Source organism: Scyliorhinus torazame, chromosome 1 (assembly GCF_047496885.1).
Source record: "Scyliorhinus torazame isolate Kashiwa2021f chromosome 1, sScyTor2.1, whole genome shotgun sequence".
Taxonomy (NCBI): domain Eukaryota; kingdom Metazoa; phylum Chordata; class Chondrichthyes; order Carcharhiniformes; family Scyliorhinidae; genus Scyliorhinus; species Scyliorhinus torazame.
Genome location: NC_092707.1, coordinates 146,518,207 through 146,540,394, shown reverse-complemented (window position 1 = coordinate 146,540,394; position 22,188 = coordinate 146,518,207). Strand labels below are relative to the sequence as shown.

At 53.0% G+C, this 22,188-nt stretch overlaps 1 protein-coding gene across 3 annotated transcripts in view; it reads right to left on the bottom strand.

Annotated features, from left to right (window-relative positions):
• The window catches only part of LOC140414227 (synaptotagmin-like protein 1), a 142,396-nt gene that overhangs the window by 4,243 nt on the left and 115,965 nt on the right, over positions 1 to 22,188 (bottom strand). For all 3 annotated transcript variants that reach the window (XM_072500967.1, XM_072500966.1, XM_072500968.1), the window contains exons 13-14: positions 13,045 to 13,144; positions 11,722 to 11,927 (exon numbers count right to left, since the gene is read on the bottom strand). In XM_072500967.1, the coding sequence (XP_072357068.1) occupies positions 11,722 to 11,927; positions 13,045 to 13,144 (306 nt within the window). The remainder of the gene's footprint in view (positions 1 to 11,721; positions 11,928 to 13,044; positions 13,145 to 22,188) is intronic.

Below are 22,188 nucleotides of genomic sequence, written 5' to 3'. Positions count from 1 at the left end.
AGAAAAATACTCAGTGCCAGAAAATGACTTTCAGTCAGACAGAGTGATAAGAGTCAGTCATGTCTACAGTGTTCGTCCCTTCAGACAATGATAAATGGCTTACCATCAAGAACACGAGTTCATGCCAGGGAAGCCCCTCATGGAATGTAACTGTTTCTTGCATTTCTATGGAACTGAAGTACAGATTAACATGATCTAGCTGAATGGCAAGACTTGCACGAGGGCTAAATAACCTGCTCCTATTCTATCGTCATGCTTCCATCTTCCTCCATGTCACTGCACCTATCGTGGCTGCATATTGACACCTGGGGCCAGTTTTTCAAAGTTAAGACAGGAACCCCACACTCGGCGGAATTCCGGGTATTGACCCAGCATGAACTGTGTTGCACTCACTGCGTTATTTTTGAATTCAAATGCTCGAATCAGGCAAGAGGCAAACTCAGCACTGGACTAGTGGTGCTGAGAGTGACCAGGCGGCGAGGGCTGTCTGCCATATTGGGAGCTGCCGCTGCCTAGCCCAAGGAACAGGTAGCTCCTTAAGAGGGCCAGCAGTGTCAACGGGGATGGAAGTGGCCATGATGAGGAACTTGTTAAGGAACCTGTGTGTTCAGAATTGCATTTTCAATTTTTATTTTAACAAGCCAGCCTGGGGCACGTTGTTGCCCAGCTGTTGGGTTCATCGTGTGAATGTCAAAATATCACTTTTATCTTGTGCAAGACTGGATATTGATGGACCAACGAGCACTGGTTCAATCTCTATCTCTGTATCTAGCCTTACTTCCTCTTGCAAAACATAACCTGACTTTAGGCTTGAGTATTCCTTTTTTGGTATTCATTTATTGCACATCTCTGGTTTTCTTCAGAAGATTGTAGTGAGCTGACTTCTTGAACCCCTGCAGTCCCTGAGATGTAGGTACACCCACTGTGCTGTTCGGGAGGGAATTCCAGGATTTTGACTAGCGACTGTGAAAGAACGGGAGTATATTTTCAAATCAGAATGGTGACTGATTTGGAGGGGAGGCCACAGGTGGTGATATTCCCAGGTATCGGCCACTCTTGTCCTAGATGGTAAAGGTCGTGGATTTGGAAGATGCTCCCTGAGGAACCTTGGTGGGTTCCTGCAGGGCATCTTGTAGATGGTATACAAGGCTGCCACTGTTCATCGGTGGTGGAGGGAGTGAATGTTTGGGGAAGAGGTAGCAATCAAGTTGGTTGCTTTGCCCTAGATGGTGACAAGCTTCTTGAGTGTTTTTGGAGCTGCATTCATCCAGGCAAGTGGAGAGCATTTGATTACACTCCTGACTTGTTCCTTGTAGATGGTGGACAGGCTTTGGGAGGTCAGGAGGTGAGTTACTCGCTGCGGGATTCCTATCCTTTGACATGCTCTGGTAGCCGCAGTATTTATATGGCTAGTCCAGTTCAGTTTGTGGTCAATGGTAACACCCAGGATGTTGATAGTGCGGGAATTCAGCGATGGGAATGCCAATGAATGGCATGGGGCAATGGTTATATCCTCTCCTGTTGGAGATGGTCATTGCCTGGGACTTCAGTGGTGCAAATCTTACTTGATCAAGAATTTACAGTGCAGAAGGAGGCCATTCAGCCCATCGAGTCTGCACCAGCTCTTGGAAAGAGCACCCTACCCAAGGTCAACACCTCCACCCTATCCCCATAACCCAGTAACCCCACCCAACACTAAGGGCAATTTTGGACACTATGGGCAATTTAGCATGGCCAATCCACCTAACCTGCACATCTTTAGACTGTGGGAGGAAACCGGAGCACCCGGAGGAAACCCACGCACACACGGGGAGAACGTGCAGACTCCGCACAGACAGTGACCCAAACCGGGAATCGAACCTGGGACCCTGGAGCTGTGAAGCAATTGTGCTAACCACTATGCTACCGTGCTGCCCCACTTGTCAGCCTAAGCCTGGACATTGCCCAGGTCTTGCTGCATTTGGACATGAACTGCTTCAGTATCTGAGAAGTCACGAATGGTGCCGAACATTATGCAGTATAAGAGCCCTGCATGTTTATTTCCTTTGTTCCCATTTTCTTTTCTTTTCTTATTTTAGGTCTGTGGACCCATAATTGGAATGTGCCTTTAAGCAGAGGACTCTAGCTGAAGCAGCCTGCTTGTCAGGACATTGTGTTCCCAGGTCTTGTTTTGGAAAGAAGTCAGACTCTTTGGCGCCGAGTGAATCTTAGGGGCTAGCTTTGGAGCAAGCCGGTTTGATTAGTTGGTTGGCAACCGGTGGATTGGCCAGGGACAGTTCTGCCTGACAATAATCAGTGATTGGTTCTTGCGTGATGCTTTTTGAGAGAACTGGGCAGAAGTTATCAGACCTTAGAAAGAGCAGGGACGCACCCGCTCTCTCTCTCTTGCTGAACGAACTACCGTATTGTTCTAAAACCAGTGAGTGCCTGGCAAATCCTTACTGTAAACTTGAAATGATCCTGAACCTACAGAAAAAGTAGACAACCTGGCCAGAAACCTCTACACCCTCAAAGGAAGAGAAGCTATGTTTTCTCCTTGCCTCTGCTGGCTGTTCCCTGCTGTCTTTGTGAGTCTGCAGTGAAGATCATTACAAGCTGAAGGAAAAGAAAGTACCCAACTGAAAGTACCCAACCTTCAGAAAGACATTAATTAGAACTCATCCTCATGCATCAAAGATCCTTTTATAAATAATTATTTATTTACCTCTCAACCACCCTTTCCTCTCTGTGTCTGTCTGTGTGTGCAGAGAGTGGAGGCAGTTAGAAAGTGGGGGGAAGGGGGTGCGGTAGGGAAGGGGATTAGATAGTCAGTTGTATTTTTTTGGGTCTATTTAATTCTAATATTGTACATAATAAAAGGCTACTTGTGTTTACATTTTACAAACTGGTGATTGTAGTTTATTGCCAAGGTCCTCGGGTATTTTAAAATAACGGGCGAGATTCTCCGAATGGGAAATTATGTTCTCCCGCCGGAGGAGCATAAACTAGGAAACAATTCCGTAACCCTTGCCATGCAAATTTATGGATTGGCGAAGAATACAACGGAATCCCGCTATTGGGCCACCATTTCGATGGTCAATTGTGAAGTCCCAAGGTCGTACACTCCACCCCCCCCATCCCACTGCAAATCATCCCCACACCACCAGATTGCCTGGATACCCCCCTTCCCCCAAGTATGGGGGTTACCCGCCCCAACCCCCCATGGACCTCGTTAATTGTGAGATCCCCCAGGGACCCCCTTAATTGGGAGATCCCCCAGCACCTCCTAACCGAAGGAACCCCCCACAGAGACCTCCTCACCATAGGGACTCCCACAGAGACCTCCTAACTAAAGGAACCACCCCAACAAGGACTCCTTAACTAGAAGGAACTGCCAACATACTTGGGTGATTCGAATGCACTTATCTCTCTTTGATGTGGTTGATGTTTGTAAACATTGGGGTTTCAGCACTTAGAGTCACTCATCCATGAAGGGAGATGAATGAATCAAGGCTGCAGCTGTTTTGCGGAAGCTGTCAATCACAACCCACTACTGGAAATGAATGTTCACTGCTGCATCGGGGACCCTGCTGCTACCAGCAGCAGGCAGAGTAGAATCCAGGCCAACATCTAATTTCACTTGTGTTGCTACTCTGGGTCAATTGTGGTTAGAATTGACCACGCACAATCTCAGTGGCCATGACAGCAGTCATCAGCGAACATTCCCACTTTTAACCTTATGATGAAAGGAAGGTCATTAATGGAGCAAATTGATTGATTGATATTTATTGTCACATGTACCGAAGTACAGTGGAAAGTATATTTCTGCGGCCAAGGGAATGTACACAGTACTTACATAGTAGACAAAAGAATAATCGACAGAGTACATTGACAAATGGATGCCCAGATACCTGAAACGCGCCACTACTACCTTGAACGGGAGCTCACGCAGCCTCGTCTCATGCACCCTCGCCTCGATCGGGAAGACTTCACTCTTCCACATGTTTAACTTCGACCCTGAAAACAGACTTCCGGTTGCGGCTATGCGGAGCTAAGTCGCACATTCGGTGGCTCCCGCAAAAATTGACTTTTGGGCTCTTTTCAGGGCCCCCAATGGCATTTTTTCGACGTATCCCGGTGTGGGAAGGAGTCTACAACAGCTCCCCGTCAGTATATGGCTTCAACTAGGAGCGGGGCGACAAAAAATGTGGTGGTGGACCCGAAGAAGATGCGAGGGAAGAAGGACAAAATGGCGGCGGGTGGAGACCAAGCAGCGTGGATGCAGTGGGCGGAGGAGCAGCAGGAGGGTATCCAGCGCTGCTTCAGAGAGATTAAAACGGACCTGCTAGAGCCGATGAAGGCTTCTATTGATAAGCTACTGGAGACACAGACGGCCCAGGGAGTGGCGATCCGCGAGGCTCGACAAAAGATCTCCGACAACGAGGACGAGATCTTAGGCCTGGCGGTAAAGGTGGGGGCGCACGAGGCGCTCCACAAGAAATGGCAGGAGCGGTTCGAGGAGATGGAGAATCGGTCGAGGCGGAAGAATCTGCGGATTCTGGGCCTCCCGGAGGGGCTGGAGGGGCCGGACGTGGGGGCCTGTGGTCACCATGTTGAACTCACTGATGGGAGCGGGGTCCTTCCAGGGGCCCCTGGAGTTGGAGGGGGCTCATAGGGTGCTGGCGAGGAGGCCCAAGGCTAACGAGCCTCCGCGGGCGGTGCTGGTGAGGTTCCATCGGTTCGTCGATCGGGAATGTGTGCTCAGGTGGGCCAAGAAGGAGAGGAGCAGCAGGTGGGAGAACGCGGAGGTTCGGATATATCAAGACTGGAGTGTGGAAGTGGCGAAGAGGAGGGCCGGGTACAAACGAGCGAAGGCGGTGCTGCACAGGAAGGGGGTGAAGTTTGGCATGTTGCAGCACCATTATTTTGAGTCTCCGGAGGAGGCGTGGGCCTTTGTTCAGGCCGAGAAGTTGGACACAGATTGAGGGGCGGGACGGGCGATGGGGGACTGCGGTTGATATGCTATGTTTATTTTTGTTTCGAGGGGGGGGCCTTTGTATTGCTCCGGGTTTCTTTCTCCTTGTGTTTTTTCTCTTTTGGGTCGGTGAGGGTGGCTGGGGCGCGTTGGGCACTGTTTTGGTTGGGTTGGTCGGGGGGGACTCTTGGAGGTGAGATGGGGCCCCGCGGGGGAGGGGGAGGCCCGAGTCAGGGGTGAGGGGACCGGGCCTGTAAAAGGAGCTGCGTCACAGGTGGCGGGGCCTGGGAGGTGGAAAGCGCGGGCTCTTTCCCGCGCTGAAGACTGGAAGGGGCGGGGCCAGGGTGGGGAAGCGAGGGTTGTTTTCCGCGCTGAGAACAGAAGGGGTAGGGGGAGAGCCTAAGGATGGGGACGGGAGAGGAGGGTGGCCACACAATGGGAGGAGTCGAAGGAGAGGCGGGAGTGGCCGGGGTCAGCAGGAGTCAGGTGACTTGCGGAAGTGCAATGGGGGGAGTAAATCAGCTAGGATGGGTCCTAGCCCGGGGGTTGGGGGTGGGGGGGGGAATCGAGTTGCTGCTGCTATGGTCAAGGAGGAGCTGGAGCGAGTGGGGGAGGGGTCGAGACGGGGGTATGCCGCTGTGGGGAACGGGCCGGGTGTGGGGTGCAGGCGCGTGGCTGGCCGAGGAGGGGTTATGGCTAGTCGGCGGGGGAGGGGGGCGGATAGCCCCCTGATCCGGCTGATAACCTGGAATGTAAGGGGACTGAATGGGCCGGTTAAGCGGGCCCGCGTGTTCGCACACCTGAAGGGGCTCAAGGCGGATGTGTTTATGCTTCAGGAGACACACCTGAAGGTGGCAGACCAGGTAAGATTGAGGAAAGGGTGGGTAGGTCAGGTGTATCACTCGGGGCTGGATGCCAAAAATCGAGGGGTGGCGATCTTGGTGGGAAAGAAGATGTTATTCGAGGCGTCGAGCATTGTGGCAGGTAATGGCGGTAGGTACATATTGGTAAGTGGTAGGTTGCAGCGAGAGAGGGTGGTACTGGTCAATGTGTATGCCCCAAACTGGGACGATGCGGGTTTTATGCGGCATATGTTGGGTCGGATCCCAGACTTGGAAGTGGGGGGCCTGATAATGGGGGGAGACTTTAACACGGTGCTGGACCCGGCACTGGATCGCTCCAGGTCTAGGACGGGTAGGAAGCCATCGGCGGCTAGAGTGCTGAGGGGGTTTATGGACCAGATGGGAGGGGTGGACCCTTGGCGATTTGCAAGGCCGGGGGCTAGGGAATTTTCATTCTTCTCACATGTCCATAAGGCTTATTCCCAAATTGACTTTTTCATTTTGAGCAGGGCGTTGATAGCGAGAGTAGAGGATACTGAGTACTCGGCGATAGCCATTTCGGACCACGCCCCGCATTGGGTGGACTTGGAGATGGGGGAGGAGAGGGACCAGCGCCCGCTGTGGCGCTTGGAGGTGGGGCTGTTGGCGGACGAGGAGGTGAGCGAGCGGGTCCGAGGAAGTATAGAGAGGTACCTGGAGACCAACGACAACGGGGAGGTCCGAGTGCGGATGGTATGGGAGGCACTGAAGGCGGTGGTGAGGGGAGAGCTGATCTCCATTAGGGCCCACAAGGAGAGGAGGGAGCGGGGGGAGAGGGAGAGGCTGGTGGGGGAGATGGTGAGGGTAGACAGGAGGTATGCAGAGGAGCCCGAGGAAGGATTGGTGAGGAAGAGGCGTAGCCTCCAGGCTGAATTCGACCTGGTGACCACCAGGAAGGCGGAGGTGCAGTGGAGGAAGGCCCAGGGGGCGATTTACGAGTATGGGGAAAAGGCTAGCCGGATGCTGGCGCATCAGCTTCGGAAGCGGGACGCAGCTAGGGAGATCGGGGGAGTTAAGGACAGGGGAGGGAGTGTGGTGCGGAGTGGAGCTGGCATCAATGGGGTCTTCAGGGACTTCTACGAGGAAGTGTACCGATCCGAGCTCCCACGGGAGGAGGGAGGGATGGGCCGCTTCCTGGAACAATTGAGGTTTCCAAAGGTGGAAGAGGGACTGGTGGCGGGATTGGGGGCCCCGATTGGGATGGAGGAGCTGATCAAAGGGATAGGAAGCATGCAGGCGGGGAAGGCACTGGGGCCGGACGGTTTCCCGGTCGAATTCTATAAAAGATATATGGACCTGTTGGGCCCGCTGTTAGTTAGGACCTTCAATGAGGCAAGGGAGGGGGGGGCCTTGCCCCCGACGATGTCCCGGGCACTGATCTCCTTGATCCTGAAGCAGGACAAGGATCCCCTGCAGTGTGGGTCTTACAGACCGATTTCCTTGCTAAATGTAGATGCCAAGGTGCTGGCGAAGGTTTTAGCCACGAGGATTGAGGATTGTGTGCCACAGATCATCCATGAAGACCAGACGGGGTTTGTGAAGGGGAGACTGGGGGGGGGCTTTTGAACGTTATCATGATGCCGGCGAGGGAGGGGGAGGCGGAGATAGTGGTGGCAATGGACGCTGAGAAAGCCTTCGATAGGGTAGAGTGGGGGTACCTGTGGGAGGTGCTGAAGAGGTTCGGATTTGGGGAGGGGTTTGTCAGGTGGGTTAGGCTGGTGTATGAGGTCCCGATGGCGAGTGTGGCCACAAACAGGAGGAGGTCCGAGTACTTTCGGTTGCACCGAGGGACGAGACAGGGGTGTCCCCTGTCCCCCCTGCTCTTCGCACTGGCGATTGAACCCCTGGCTATGGCACTGAGGGAGTCAAGGAACTGGCGGGGGTTGGTGCGTGGTGGGGAGGAGCATAGGGTGTCACTTTATGCGGACGACCTGCTGCTGTATGTGGCGGACCCGGTGGGGGGAATGCCGGAGGTAATGAGGATTCTGAGGGAATTCGGGGACTTTTCGGGGTACAAGCTCAACATGGGGAAGAGCGAGCTGTTCGTAGTTCATCCAGGGGACCAGGAGAGGGGGATTGGCGAGCTGCCACTAAAAAAGGCGGAGAGGAACTTCAGGTATCTGGGAGTCCAGGTGGCCAGGAGCTGGGGGGCCCTGCATAGGCTTAATTTTACAAGGCTGGTGGAGCAAATGGAGGAGGAGTTCAAGAGGTGGGACGCGTTGTCACTGTCCTTGGCGGGTAGGGTGCAGTCAATCAAAATGACGGTGCTCCCAAGGTTTTTGTTCCTGTTCCAGTGCCTCCCCGTGTTTATCCCGAAGGCTTTTTTCAGGCGGGTTAACAGGAGTATAATGGGGTTTGTGTGGGCGCGAGTGACTCAGAGGGTGAGAAGGGTGTTCCTGGAGCGGAGTAGAGATAGGGGGGGGGACTGGCGCTGCCCAACCTCTGTGGATACTACTGGGCCGCCAATGCGACGATGGTGCGCAAGTGGGTGATGGAGGGGGAGGGGGCCGCATGGAAGAGGCTGGAGACGGCATCTTGTGTGGGTACGAGTCTGGGGGTGCTGGCAACGGCGCCGCTGCCGCTCCCTCCAAGGAGGTATACCATGAGCCCGGTGGTGGCCGCGGCCCTCAAAATTTGGGGGCAGTGGAGGCGGCACAGGGGAGAAGTGGGGGCCTCGGCGGGGACCCCACTACGGGGGAACCACCGGTTCGCCCCAGGAAGAACAGGTGGAGGGTTTGTGCGGTGGCACAGGGCAGGGATACGAAAGTTGGTGGACCTGTTTGTGGACGGGAAGTTCGCGAGCCTGGGTGAGCTGGAGGAGAAGTACAGGTTCCCCCCGGGGAACACCTTTAGGTACTTACAGGTAAGGGCGTTTGCCAAACGGCAGGTGGCGGAATTCCCACGGCTACGGCCACACACAGTACAGGACAGGGTGCTCTCGGGGGGGTGGGTGGGAGTGGGGAAGATCTCGGAAACTTACCAGGTGATGCAGGAGGAGGAGGAGGCCTCGGTGGTGGAGGTAAAAGGTAAGTGGGAGGAGGAGTTGGGAGAGGAAATTGAGGAAGGGACGTGGGCAGACGCCCTGGGGAGGGTGAACTCTTCCTCATCGTGCACGAGGCTCAGCCTCATACAGTTTAAGGTGCTGCACAGGGCACACATGACCGGGACAAGGATGAGCAGGTTCTTTGGGGGTGAGGACAGGTGTCTTAGGTGCTCAGGGAGCCCAGCAAATCACACCCATATGTTCTGGGCATGCCCAGCGCTGGAGGAATTTTGGAAGGGCGTAGCGAGGACGGTGTCGAGGGTGGTCGGATCCAGGGTCAAGCCGGGCTGGGGGCTCGCAATATTTGGGGTGGCAGAGGAGCCGGGAGTGCAGGAAGCGAAAGAGGCCGGAATTCTGGCCTTTGCGTCCCTGGTAGCCCGGTGAAGGATTCTTCTTCAGTGGAAGGATGCGAGGCCCCCAAGCGTGGAATCCTGGATCAACGATATGGCGGGGTTTATTAAGTTGGAGAGGGTGAAATTCGCCTTGAAAGGGTCGGTACAAGGGTTCTTTAGGCGGTGGCAACCGTTCTTAGACTTCCTGGCAGAGCGGTAGACATTGGTCAATGGGAGCAGCAACTCGGGGGGGCAGGGGGGGGGGTTCTTTACTTTTTTGTTTTTGTTATTTATACTGGAGGGTCTGAGGGGGTGTATACACCTGTTGTATTAATTTGGGGTGTTAATATAAATTTATTTGTATGTACAGGGGGGCAGGGGGGTATGGAGGGTTGTTTTTCTGGACTGTGTTTTGTACTTAACCCTGTTGGGTTTCTTTTTCATTTTGTTATTGATATTTTATGAAAACCCTTTAATAAAAATTATTTTTTTAAAAACTTATACCCGACCAAATTCCTCCAATATGCCCATGAACCCCCGAATAACTTCCAGTGGGTTTGATATCTCAAGCAATAAATCGTCCGCATACAGCGAGACCCTATGCTCGCAGTATCCCCTGACAACCCCTTGATGCTCTAAGCGTCATTGCCAGTGGCTCTATCGGCAAAGTTAAAAGCGGGGGGAGTTGGTATCCCTGCCTCATCCCAGGATGCAGCCAAAAATACCCCAAACTCACCCGGTTCGTCCTTGCACTCGCTGCCGGCGCCTGATACAACAACCAGACCCAATCAACAAACCCGTGCCCGAACCCAAACCGCCCCAGCACCTCACACAAGTAGTCCCATTCTACCCGGTCAAAGGCCTTCTCCATGTCCATAGCGATCGCTACCTCCACATTTCGTCCCTCCGGGGGCATCATTATAACGTTTAACAAACGCCTAATATTGGCCGACAGATACCTCCCCTTTACAAATCCCGTCTGGTCTTCCCCTATCGCCCCTGGCACACAGTCCTCAATTTGTGAGGCCAAGATCTTAGCCAGAAACTCAGCATCTACATTCAGCAATGAAATTGGACGATAGGACCCACACTGATCGGGGTCCTTATCCTTTTTCAAAATTAACTAAATTGAGGCCTGCGACACCGTGGGGGGTGGGGAGGGGGGGGGGGCGCTCCCTCATTTAATGCCCTTACTAGCAGGGTCCCCAGGTCCCCAGAGAACATTTTATAAAATTATACCGGGAAGCCATCAGGGCCCGGGGCCATCCCCGCCTGGACCCCCCCTATCTACCATCCCTCAACCAATCCAATGGGTGTTCCCAGTCCCTCTACCAGGCCCTCCTCCACCTTGGGGAACTCCAACTCGTCGAAAAAATGCCTCCTTTCCTCCACCCTGGCCGGAGGGTCCGAATCATATAGCCTCTTGTAAAAGTCCTCAAATACCCCATTCACCCCCACCGGGTCGAAGACCATGGGCGGGATTCTCCGACCCCCGCCGGGTCAGAGAATCACCAGGGGCTGGCATGAATCCTGCCCCCACTGGTTGCCGAATTCTCCGGCACCGGATATTCGGCGGGGGTGGGAATCGCGCCGTGCCGGTTGGTGAGCCCCCCCCGGCGATTCTGGAATGCCTGTCCCGCCGGCGAGAATCAATCCACCCCTCTTACCGGCGGGACAAGGCGGCGCGGCGGGCTCCGGGGTTCTGGGGGGGGCGCGGGGCGATCTGGCCCCTGGGGGTGCCCGATCGGGGCCCACCGATCCGCGGGCGGGCCTGTGCCATGAGGGCACTCTTTTCCTTCGCCTTTGCCATGGTCTCCACTATGGCGGAGGCGGAAGAGACCCCCTCCACTGCGCATGCGCGGGGATGCCGTGAGCGGCCGCTGACGCTCCTGCGCATGCGCCGCACGGCAAGGTCATTTCCGCGCCAGCTGGCGGGGCACCAAAGGCCTTTCCCGCCAGCTGGCGGGGCGGAAATCAGTCCGGCGCGGGCCTAGCCCCTCAAGGTGAGGGCCCGGCCCCTCAAGATGCGGAGACTTCCGCACCTTTGGGGCAGCGCGATGCCGGACTGATTCGCGCCGTTTTTGGCGCCGGTCAGCGGACATCGCGCCGATTGCGGAGAATCCCGCCCTATATTCCCCCTCCTATGCTTCAGTATCTTCCCTCTTTTAAAATAATCCTTAAAACCTACCTCTTTGCTGAATCTCCAGGTCATTTGTGGGCTGTGGGGTTGTGTACCACCCCATTTATTCGACATTACAGCTGCCACCACCGTGGTTGGAATGCTTACCTATTTCAACTGTGAGGCCACTCTCAACCTGCAAGTCAGAGTTTTTATGAAATATGGAGGCTCCCAACTACAATTTTGAGGTATTAAATGGGCAGTCAGCAAGCAACCAACACTTACACATTTGTAGTTCAGCCTTTAGGACAGTTGCCCTTAGAGACAGTTCCCAAACATACCAACAATGCTTTTAATTTTTATTATGTAGAGCAAAGAGGAATGATTCCTACCTGTTCCTAGACTGAGCCGTAATCCTCCCAGGAGCTGGTTGGAAAAGGTATCATGATCCCAGACAGTGATCTCGGCACAGGTTTCATTCATATCTTGTGTCTGAAAGCCATCATATACCATTGTGTGGTTATAGACAGGATTCAGATCCTTCTTTATCACTCTGGTCTTTTGTCGGCTGGCCTTAGTGACATCTGGGAGAATATAACTGGTGAGAACAACACAGCGGTACAGGAGTCACACACCACTCAAAAAAGGTTATCTGTAGCACTCGCAGTCATACTGTGCATTAGCATGCTGCATATTGCACACTGACCCAGTCATGCTGCCGTACCAGCCCAATCATACTGTGTATTTGGGCTATCAGCCCAGAAGTAATGCTTGCTGTGGGCACCGTGTGTTGGCACAAATCTTTTTCATACAAGCATCTGTACTTTGGGACGTGCAGCATAATATTTGTCGGATTCAGAAGAAGCCCGTAGGCAGCCTCAAAAGGCTGTGGGATAGTCAGGGGAGCTGGAAGGTTGGGCGACCAGCTGCCACAGCTTGTCAATTGCTTGGATCAAGGATCCAGTGGAAAGCACAGTCCCCACCCCCCTCGTGCACCAGGGGTTCAGCCCAGGTGGGAACATGTGCACAAACAGATAATTTCTTTCTTCCATTTTCCATGCTCCATTATCAAGATGGCCATCAGTTCTACAATGCATTAGTTCCATTATTTCACAACAGCACTGCCATCACAGAATCCTGTATTATTGACCAGAAACTGAACAAGACCAGCCATTTGAATACTGCTATAAGAGCAGGTCAGGAGCTTGAATTCTGAAATGAGTTTGAGGAAAACTCCCCATTTACCACAATGAGTGCAGCTCATTTGAGAAGCTTAGCATCACCCAGGACAAAGTAGCTCCCTTTCACGGCACCCCATTCACCAACCTAAACATTCACCCCCTCCACCAGCAATGTGCAGTGGCAGCAGTGTCCACTACATCCAAGATACATTGCAGCAACTCAACAAGGCTCCTTTGAAAGCACCTTCCAAATCTGCGATCTCTACCACCTAGGAGGTCAAGTAGAAGATGTACGGGAACCCCACTTCCTGCAAGTTCTCCTCCAAGCCACACACTGTTCTGACTTGGAACTATATTGCCATTCCTTCACTGCTAACGGATCAAAATCCTGGAACAGTGGGTGTATCTATACCACATGGACTGCAGTGATTCAAGAAAGCAATTAGCGATGGGAAATAAATGCTGGTCTTGATTGTGTTGCCCACATCCCATGAAAGAGTTAAAAAAAATGCATGAAATGAAAGACTACATTACCATTTGACAAAGGAGTTGATGCCCTTGCACCGGATTGGGACGAGATTCCTTGCTTCCCTTAGGTGGATGTGCAGCTCTGTGGTGGGAGGCAGTCCCTGACCTAAAGCAGGATATTGGATCGTCAGATACAATTTCGTCCCTACGGTAACCGCTGACCAAGCCACCCCACCCCCAGATTCTGAGTGACAGTTTCAACACTTCCTGACCTCACTTCATGGAAGGAACAGTAACACTGCAAACATCTAGTGTTTTAACAAACAACTACTTGCATTTATGTAGTGGTTTTGACATAATTAAATGTTCCAAAGCACTTCTCAGGTGCATAAATCAACAGAAATTTGACACAAAGCCATATAAGGAGAAATTACCAAAAACTTGGCCAATGAGATAGGTTCTCTTAAAGGTGGGGAGGGGAGCGGCGAGGCTGGGAGGAGGAAAATTGTATACCTGGGGTCCTTTGCCCTTAACAACACTATGGGTGCGATTTTCCCAAAAGCGAGTGTGCTCAGCCGTGTGTTTCCCAGCACTCGCCGTGCCGAGAAACACATGGCTATTCAATGTGACTCGTTTTGAATAAGGGACCTAAAAGTGGACACGTGGCCAAAGCTGCACATAGCCCTGTTGTTTTACAACGGGGAGCTCTGCTCGTCAGAATGCCCAGTTCTAGCGAGAGATTGCGATCTCCGAGGCTCACAAATAAATCTCCGACCGCCTCCTAAGCCAGAACGCCCCCTGCACCCCCCCCCCCCCCCCCCGGCACCCCCCCTACACCCACGCTGGGCAACCCCGGCCCGATCGCGCATGCGCAGAAAATGCCAGCTTGACACCATGGCAGTGCCAATCTGGTATCTGGCAGTGCCACCTGGGCACCTTGGCAGTGCCAAGATGGCACCCAGGTGGCATTGCCAGGGGGCCTCCGATCCCCTTGTAGATCCCTATGAGTGCCATTCCGCCTGGCCCCTGTTTGTGGGGACCAGTACCAAACAGCACCCGCCCGAGGTCCGCGAGGCGAAGGAATTGAATCCCAAAGCCTCAGGTACCTTGGATGTCTGCACATTAGAGTAAGGCTTACCGTCTCGCTCTAATATTCAGATTTGCCAAAAACTGATCCTGCCCATTGTGGGTGGGATTGCCCTTTCAACGTCTCGCGAGATTGCGTTGACTCTTGCGGGGCATTGTGAGCCACGTAGATCCTGGGAGCAGGGTCTCCCGGCTTTCACCGGCCATGCTGTGCCTCGACGAGATGCTTTTCCGGCGCAGTGTGACCGGAAGATCGTGCCCTATGCACACCACGTGGTTTTCAGCAATACAAGGAGGTAACTCACGGGGACCTCCAGTGACGGGGATGTGCTGAGTAGTCGCACATCAGGTGGCTCCACTTAGTAAGACAACAGAGTAGACACTTTTGGACTTCCGGTGACAGCAGGCGGAATGCAGCCGCACAATGGAGGGCTCCCGTTCGGGGATGGCATTTTCGGGGCTTTAAGCCCAGTTCCAGGGTCCACGGAGGTGGCAAAAGCAGGGAGAAGGCACAGAGGCGGCAGAGTGAAGGCACAGTGAAGAAAAATGTCTAGGGTGAGCAAAAGAGTGTCCGTAAGGAAAACAGCTGAAGGTCCGTCAGGGAGTGGAAATGTCATCGCGGGGTCAGTAAAGAAAATGGAGGCTGGAGCACCAGGGAAGGCCGCATTGCTTACGGCTGAAGAAATAACTAAGGTGATGGCTGCGGAATTCGAAAGGCAGTTTACAAAATACATGGAGACAATGAGGAAGGAGATGAGGGAGGTTTTGAGTGTGCTGGTGGAGGAGGCGATTTCCCCAGTGACGAAGGCGGTGGCGAGCGCAGTGGCGGAGGTGCGAGAGCAAGGGGAGGTGCTGAAGGAAGTGGAGGAGACGGTATTGCAGCACGGTGATCAACTTGCTTCGATGGGGAAGGAGGTGCGGAAGGTGATGGACATTAACAAGGATCTGCGAGGAAAAATGGAAGACCTGGAAAACAGATCCAGGCGACAGAATTTGAGGATTGTGGGGCTGCCCAAAGGAGTTGAAGGTCCGAGGCCGACTGAGTATTTTGGCGCGATGCTGGCGAAACTATTGGGGGATGGGGAGGATCCCTCCCGATATGAACTGGATCGGGCTCATCGGTCGTGGAGGCCGGTACCAAAGGCGAGTGAGCTGCCAAGGGCAGTGACTCTGTGCTTCCGTAGGTACAGTGTGAAGGAGAAGGTCCTGAGCTGGGCCAAGCAGAAGCGGGTGGTGCAGTGGGCTGGAGCTGGTATACGTGTATACCAGGACTTTACGGTGGAGCTGGCGAGGAGGCGGGCTGCCTTCAACCGGGTGAAGAGGGCACTGTACATTAGCAAGGTGCGGTGCAGCATTGTATATCCAGCGAAGCTGAGGGTGACTTACAAGCTCAGGGACTTTTATTTTGGAACGGCGGAAGCAGCGGAGGAGTTTGTGAAAGCAGAAGGACTGTGGCAGAACTGACAAACTGAGGAATGGCCATGTGCCGATGTAACCTCATGACTGTATTTTCTTCTTTTTTGTTTCACTGCGTGCGGGTGTATGGGCTAAAGTAGCCAATGTTGTATATATTTGGACAAGGGAAGTGATGGGACTTTTACTTGAAATGAGGGCTCTTTGGGGTGTAGGTGGATAGGTGGGGTTTGTGTGCTAAAAGGGGATTTCTGGGCTTTCCTAGGGCCGGGCAAGGGGGAAAGGGACCCGGGCGGGGGCCTCCACGCTGGCCGGTTTACACCGGCCAGTGAACAGGAGTGAGGTGGGGGAGGGGCTGCGGCCATCGGAGCCTGGCAGAACAGGGTCCGAGTGGTCTAGCCGGGGTGGAAAGTTGGGGGGAAGGAACCGAGGTTGGGAGGAGGAGTTTTACAAGAGGCAGTGGACGGGAGGAGTTGGAGACTTGGGGGGGGGGGGGGGGGGGGGGGGGGGGGGGAGGGTACAACTCTTGGGTATCATGTACGGTACTCTTTCAGAGGTTGGAGGGCGTTGAGTGTAGGGAGGGGAGGGGGGGTGGACTCTATAGGTCAATGGTGACCATGGGCGGTCCCGGACTCCTTTTTCTCCTTTGTTTTTTTGTTGCCACCGTGGGAGGGTTTGTTTTATTGGATGCATATATTGACAGGTGGGCCGTTGTTTGGGGTGGTGGGAGGATGGGATTGTTGGTATTGTTAAGGGGATTGATTTTGTATTTGTTACCGTTTACTGTTTGTGGGAGGGGTGTAAATTTTGAAGGAAAATGTGAAAATGGAGAATAAAAACATTAAAAAAAAAAGAATAGGCACTTTTGACTAAATTTAGCCCGTAAAATCAGACTTAAACTTCCCTTCACCCTCAACGATAACACGGTCGACGAAAATGCCAGGAAGCAGCAGCACGAGAGGCCATGGGGACAACAAAAATGACGGCAAGGGACAGGAGGGCCGAGCAAGTGGGCCAGCAGACCCACGAGGCAAGGGGTCCTCGGCCACCCCCAAGAGGCGACTCGGCGAACGAAAAGCGATGAAGGATGACATCAAGGCTGAGATATCGGCGGCAGTCAAGGTGGGGGTGATGGAGGTGCTAGCCGTCATGCAGATGGCTCTCGACGGCATGGGAAAGGGGCTGGAAGCCCAGGGGAGCACGATATGGGAGCTGGAAAATGCATCGATGGACCAGAGCGACCTAATTGTTGCCCTGGAGGCGGAGACCAAGAGGTTGTTGGCGACCCAGGAGCCTGAAAGGGATGGTCGAGGACTAGGAGAATCGGTCGAGATGGCAGAACATTCTGCCTACATTGGGCCTGCGGAGGGAATCGAGGGCAGGGACCCAACTGACTACGTGGTTTAAATGCTGGGCAACCTAGTTGGGAGGGACAGCTTCCCTAAGCTACCGGAGAGCGACAGGGCCCACAGGCTGCTCCGTGCAAAGCCCAGGGCCGGGGAGCAGCTGAGGACAATTATAGCCAAGTTGCACAAGTATCAGAACCGGGAAAGGAACCTTAGCTGGACTTGACAGAAGAAGGCATGCAACTGGGAGGGACATAAAATCAGAGTGTTTCAGGATATTGGGACGGACCTAGCAAAGCGCATGGTGGAATTTAACCTTGCAAAGTCGGTCCTATATAAGAACAAGGTCAGGATCAGGGTGTTATTCCCAGCCAGGCTCTGGGTAACATATCAGAGCAAAGAACATTATTTTACTGCCCGTGCAGAGGTAGACGAGTTTGTTTGTAAGAACGGTCTGGACAGGCAGCAAGAGAGGCAGTGGTGAGGAAGGGACAGAGGAGGTTAAGGAAAGAAATGGACGATTTTGCACGGGACTGCATCGCCTCACTATGAACAGGGAAGCCAGCTAATAGGAAGGAGGGGACAAGGATGGCAGAGCGTAGGAGCGGGTGAGGAGGAGATAGCAGAGCGGGCCTAAGAGGGGGTTGGATCGACACTGGGACAGGGGCCACCAAACTAGCAGGAAAGCTAGCACCAGGAGGTATAAGTGAGAGGGTGGCTGCAGCGCATCTCCCACCGGGGAGAGAGCTTCTGGCAGGGTTGGGGGGGGGGGGGGGGGTGGGGAGACACAGCTACAGTGGGGGAGAAGGCAGGGAGTAGACAGAAGAGGGGGGGAAGCGGGGGGGAATCAAAACCAGCGGGGGGAACAAAATGACAAGAGGGGAGTAAGGGCTCTATATTGGCTTCAGCAGGTCACTCTCGGAAACATGGAACAAGATGGCACTGTAAGCAGCCACTTTGGAGGATCCCTAAACAAAGGGAAACCGTGGAGTGCAAGGGCTCACTCACATGGCATGCACACAGTTGGCGGCTCCTGGACAAAGTGAAACCCCGGAGCGCAGAGGCCCGGCCTCATGGCAAGAACTGTGACCACGGCCATTTTGGATGGCCCCCTAGCAAAGAAAACTGCGGAGTGCAGGGGCGCATCCACATGGTACGTATAGCTGATCCCGCAGGAGGGGAGGTACAACCCCCCCCCCGGAACGTCAGGGGACTTAATGGCCCAGTGAAATGATCCAGAGTCTTTGCACATCTGAAAGGTATGGAAGCTGACATAGTCTTCCCCCAAGAGACACACCTGAGGGAGAAGGATCAACTGTGGGCAGGGAAGGTTGGGTGGAACAGACCTACTATTCCTGCTATGAGACGATAGCTAGGGGAGATAGCCATACTGATAAGTAAGAGGACAATGTTAACGGCAACAAGGACAGTTATGGACCAAGGGGGACGGTATGTCATGGTCAGTGGTGTCCTGGATGGGGCACCAGTGGTCCTGGTGAACGTGTACGCTCCCAACTGGGACGACACGGAATTTGTAAAGAAGACCATGGCGAAAATCCCCGACAGAGACACACACCGACAACAGGGGGGTGAGCAGGTGGTGAAGAATAAGGAGAATTGGGGTGGGGTGGAGCTGTGAGGGAAGATAAATTGGAGAGTGTGGGGCGAAGCACTACGTAGGGCAAACACTACCTCCTCGTGTGCAAGGATGAGCCTGGTACAACTTAAGGTGGTACACAAGGTGCATATGAATCAGGTGGGAATGAGTGGGATCTTCCAGGGAGTGGCAGACGAATGAAAGAAGTGTGGGCAGGGACCAGCAAACCACACACGTATGTTCTGGGGCTGTAAGAAGTTGGAGAGATACTGGGCGGGAGTGTTTGCGACACTAACAAAGATTGTGGGGGAAGAGGGGGCCGGTGATATTTGGGATATCAGATAAGCCGGAGCTGATAGAGGGGGGGAAGGCCGTGTCTGGCCTTCGCCTCTCTGGTTGCCTGCCTAATGATCTTGTTAGAGTGGTGGTCGTCAATGCCGCCAGGGGTGGCAGCGTGGCTAGGAGACATATATGACTCTCCCCATCTGGAAAAGAATAAATATGAACTGAGGGGTTCAGCGGAGGGCTTTGAGGCAAGGTGGGGGCTGTTTGTGGCCATGTTTGAAGAGCTGTTCGTCGTGACGAGGGAGGGGGTGAAAATGCAGAAAAATCTGTACAAACTGTATAATTGTGTGAAGGAGGGCATGTTCCCTGGATTGTTCATGTTTTGTAACTGTTTGAATAAGTTTGGAATAAAATACATTAAATAAAAGATACCCAGCGACTGATCATGGGGGGAGGGGGAGACTTTAACTGTGTACAGGACCCACTGATGGGCAGATTAAACCCCAGAACAGGGAAAACGACAGGCATGGCTCGGGAACTGGGAACTTATATGGAACAGATACGGGTGGTGGACCCATTGTGGTTCATGAATCTGGGTGAGGAGGAATTCTCGTTTTTCTCGCTAGTACACAGGGTCTGTACCCTCATTGACTTCTTTGTAGTGGGGAAAACCGAGCTTCCAGACATAGTGAGAGTGGAATGCTCCACGATTGTAATCGCCGACCACGCTCCACACGACATGGATGTGAGGTTGGAGACGGGTAATGTCTTTAACGGCCCACATGGAAGTTGGACATGACTTTCTTGTTCGACAAGATCTTCTGCCAGAAAATATCATGTTATGAACAACCGGAACGGGGAAGTCTCACCTTCAACACTCTGGAAGGCACTGAAGACTGTGATTAGGGGAGAAATTGTCATCTATAAGGCTCCAAAATGGAGGTCGACAGGCGATACTTCGAGGCCATGACCATAGAGCTTCTGGCAGAGAGGAACGGACTTTAACCTGCTATCCACCGGGAAAGCAGTGTACCAACTCTGCCAGACACGGGGGACATTTTATGAACATGGAGACAATGCTAGCCACCTGCTGGCTCACCAGCTGAGAAAGCAGGCAGCCACGAGGAAAACAGCCCAGGTAAAGAATAGCAGAGGCAGACTGGTAGCTGAACCAAAAAAGGTCAACAAAGCATTCAAGACCTTCTTCCGGGGACTGTACACCTCCGTACCCCCCGACGAGAACTTGGGGGTGAAACAGTTCCTCGATATGCCAGTCGTGGGGTACGACAGATGGAGGGAGCTGGAAGCACCACTAGGACTGGTAAAGGTCATGGAGAGCATCAAACTCCATGCAGATGGGGAAGGCGCCGGGACCGATGGGTTCCCGGCAGACTTCTGCAAAAAATCCGGAACGACACTGGCCCCCCCATCTGCAGAAGATGTTCACAGACTCGCTAGTGAGGGGCACCATGCCTCCAGCACTAACACTGTCCACTGTATCACTGATACCCCAAATGGCCAATGGAGTGCGGATCGTACAGACCCATTTTGCTGCTCAATGTAGATGTGAAAATACTCGCATATGTCCTGGCTATGCGGATGGAGAACAACGTGCCAGACAGCTAACTGTGAACATCAGACAGCTGCTGAACGTGATAATGACCCCATCCGGGGAAAGAACACCAGAGGTGAATGTAGAAAAGGCCTTCGACAGAGTGGACTGGAGATACCTTATTGAGGTACTAGAGCAGGTTGGGTCCAGACAGGGTTCACTACCCGGTGAAACTTCTGAACAACGCCCCCAAGGCAAGCATACGGACCAACGCCACCAGCTCCGAATATCCAGCTGGTATTACTAAGGTGAAAGTAGACGGTCTTGATGATGGAGTGGATGAGGTGTTTGAAGCTCAGCTCAGGTAAACAAAAAAGAACAAAGAAGCAGGTCTGAAATCTCATGTGAACAAGTCACGTTGTACATATAACCCGGGGAGTGTGGCCCATAATGAGGATTGGTTAATATATAAAAAGCAGAGTGTGGGACTAAAAGGATCATATTGCAAATAGTTAGGATCTGGAATAAATTGCTGAGAATATGGTGGAGGCAGGTTCAATTGTGGCTTTCAAAGGGGACTTGGATAAAGATCTGAAGATAGAAAAATTAGGAAAAGGCACAGTAGTGGGACTAGCTGAATTTTCTTGCAAAAAGATGGCCTGACATGATGGGCTAAATAGCTTTATTCTGTGCTGTAATCATTCTATGATTCTCTGCAGCTTGTAACTAGTTGGGAGCTGCAAAAATCAGTGCTTAGGCCTCAGCTATTTACAATCTATGTCAAGAACTGGGATGAAGGCATCAAGTTTGCTGATGATCCAAAGCTAGTGGGAAAATAAGCTGTGAGGAGGAGGCAAGGAGCCTGCAAAGTACAACATGTGGATTAAATGTGGGCAAGAATTTGCTGCTCGGGGTATAATGTGGGGAAATGTGAACTTTTTAACACCAACAATTTGTGTTTATTGAGTGATTTTAATGTAGTCATTCCAAGGTGCTTGCTTCACAGGAGCATTATCAAACATATTGGGCGGAATTCTCCGACCCACTCCTTTCCTCTGCGCCGGCCCCTGTAGCCCTGCGCCATTTGGTGTCGGAGCAGGCGTGGGGAAGGTCACTGTGCATGCGCTAGTTGGTGCCGGCCCAGCTGCACATGCGCGGACCCCGCGGCGCCAGGTTCAGCTGGGATCGGCAGCTGGAGCAGCGTGGGCCGCTCCAGCGCCGTGCTATCCCACGGTGGCCCGGAGAATCGAGTATCGGAAAGGGCGTCGACGCCGGAGTAAAACACTCCCGTTTTTACACCCACGTCGGCACTTAGCCGCCCAATGGGAGAATCGCGCCCATTGATAGTCAGTTTAACTCAGTTGGCTGGACAGTTTGTTTAGTAATGTAGAGAGAGGCCAGCAGCGCGGGTTCAATTCCCATACCGGCTGAGGTTATTCATGAAGGCCTCGCCTTCTCAATCTTGTCCCTGACCTGAGGTGTGGTGATCCTCAGGTTAAATTACCACCAGTCAGCTCTGCCCCTCAAAGGAGAAAGTAACCTACAGTTCTCTGGAACAATGGCAACTTTACTTTACTTTATCAAACATATTTGATATATAAGGGGCTATTAGGGCAGATAGCTAACTAAAGCTTGGTGAAAGGACTAGGTTTTAAGCAGTATCTTAAAGAAGGAAAGAGAGGCGGAGAGGTTTAAGGAGGGATTTCAAGAATTAAGGAACTTGATAATAAAAGGCACAACCAGCAATGGCGGTATGATTCATAGAATAATAGAATTTACAATGCAGAATGCGGCCATTCGGCCCATCGAGTCTGTTCCGCCCCTTGGAAAGAGCACCGCATCCAAGCCCACACCTCCACCCTATCCCTGTGAACCAGTAACCCCACCTGACCTTTTTGGACACTGAGGGCAATTTAGCATGGCCAATCCAC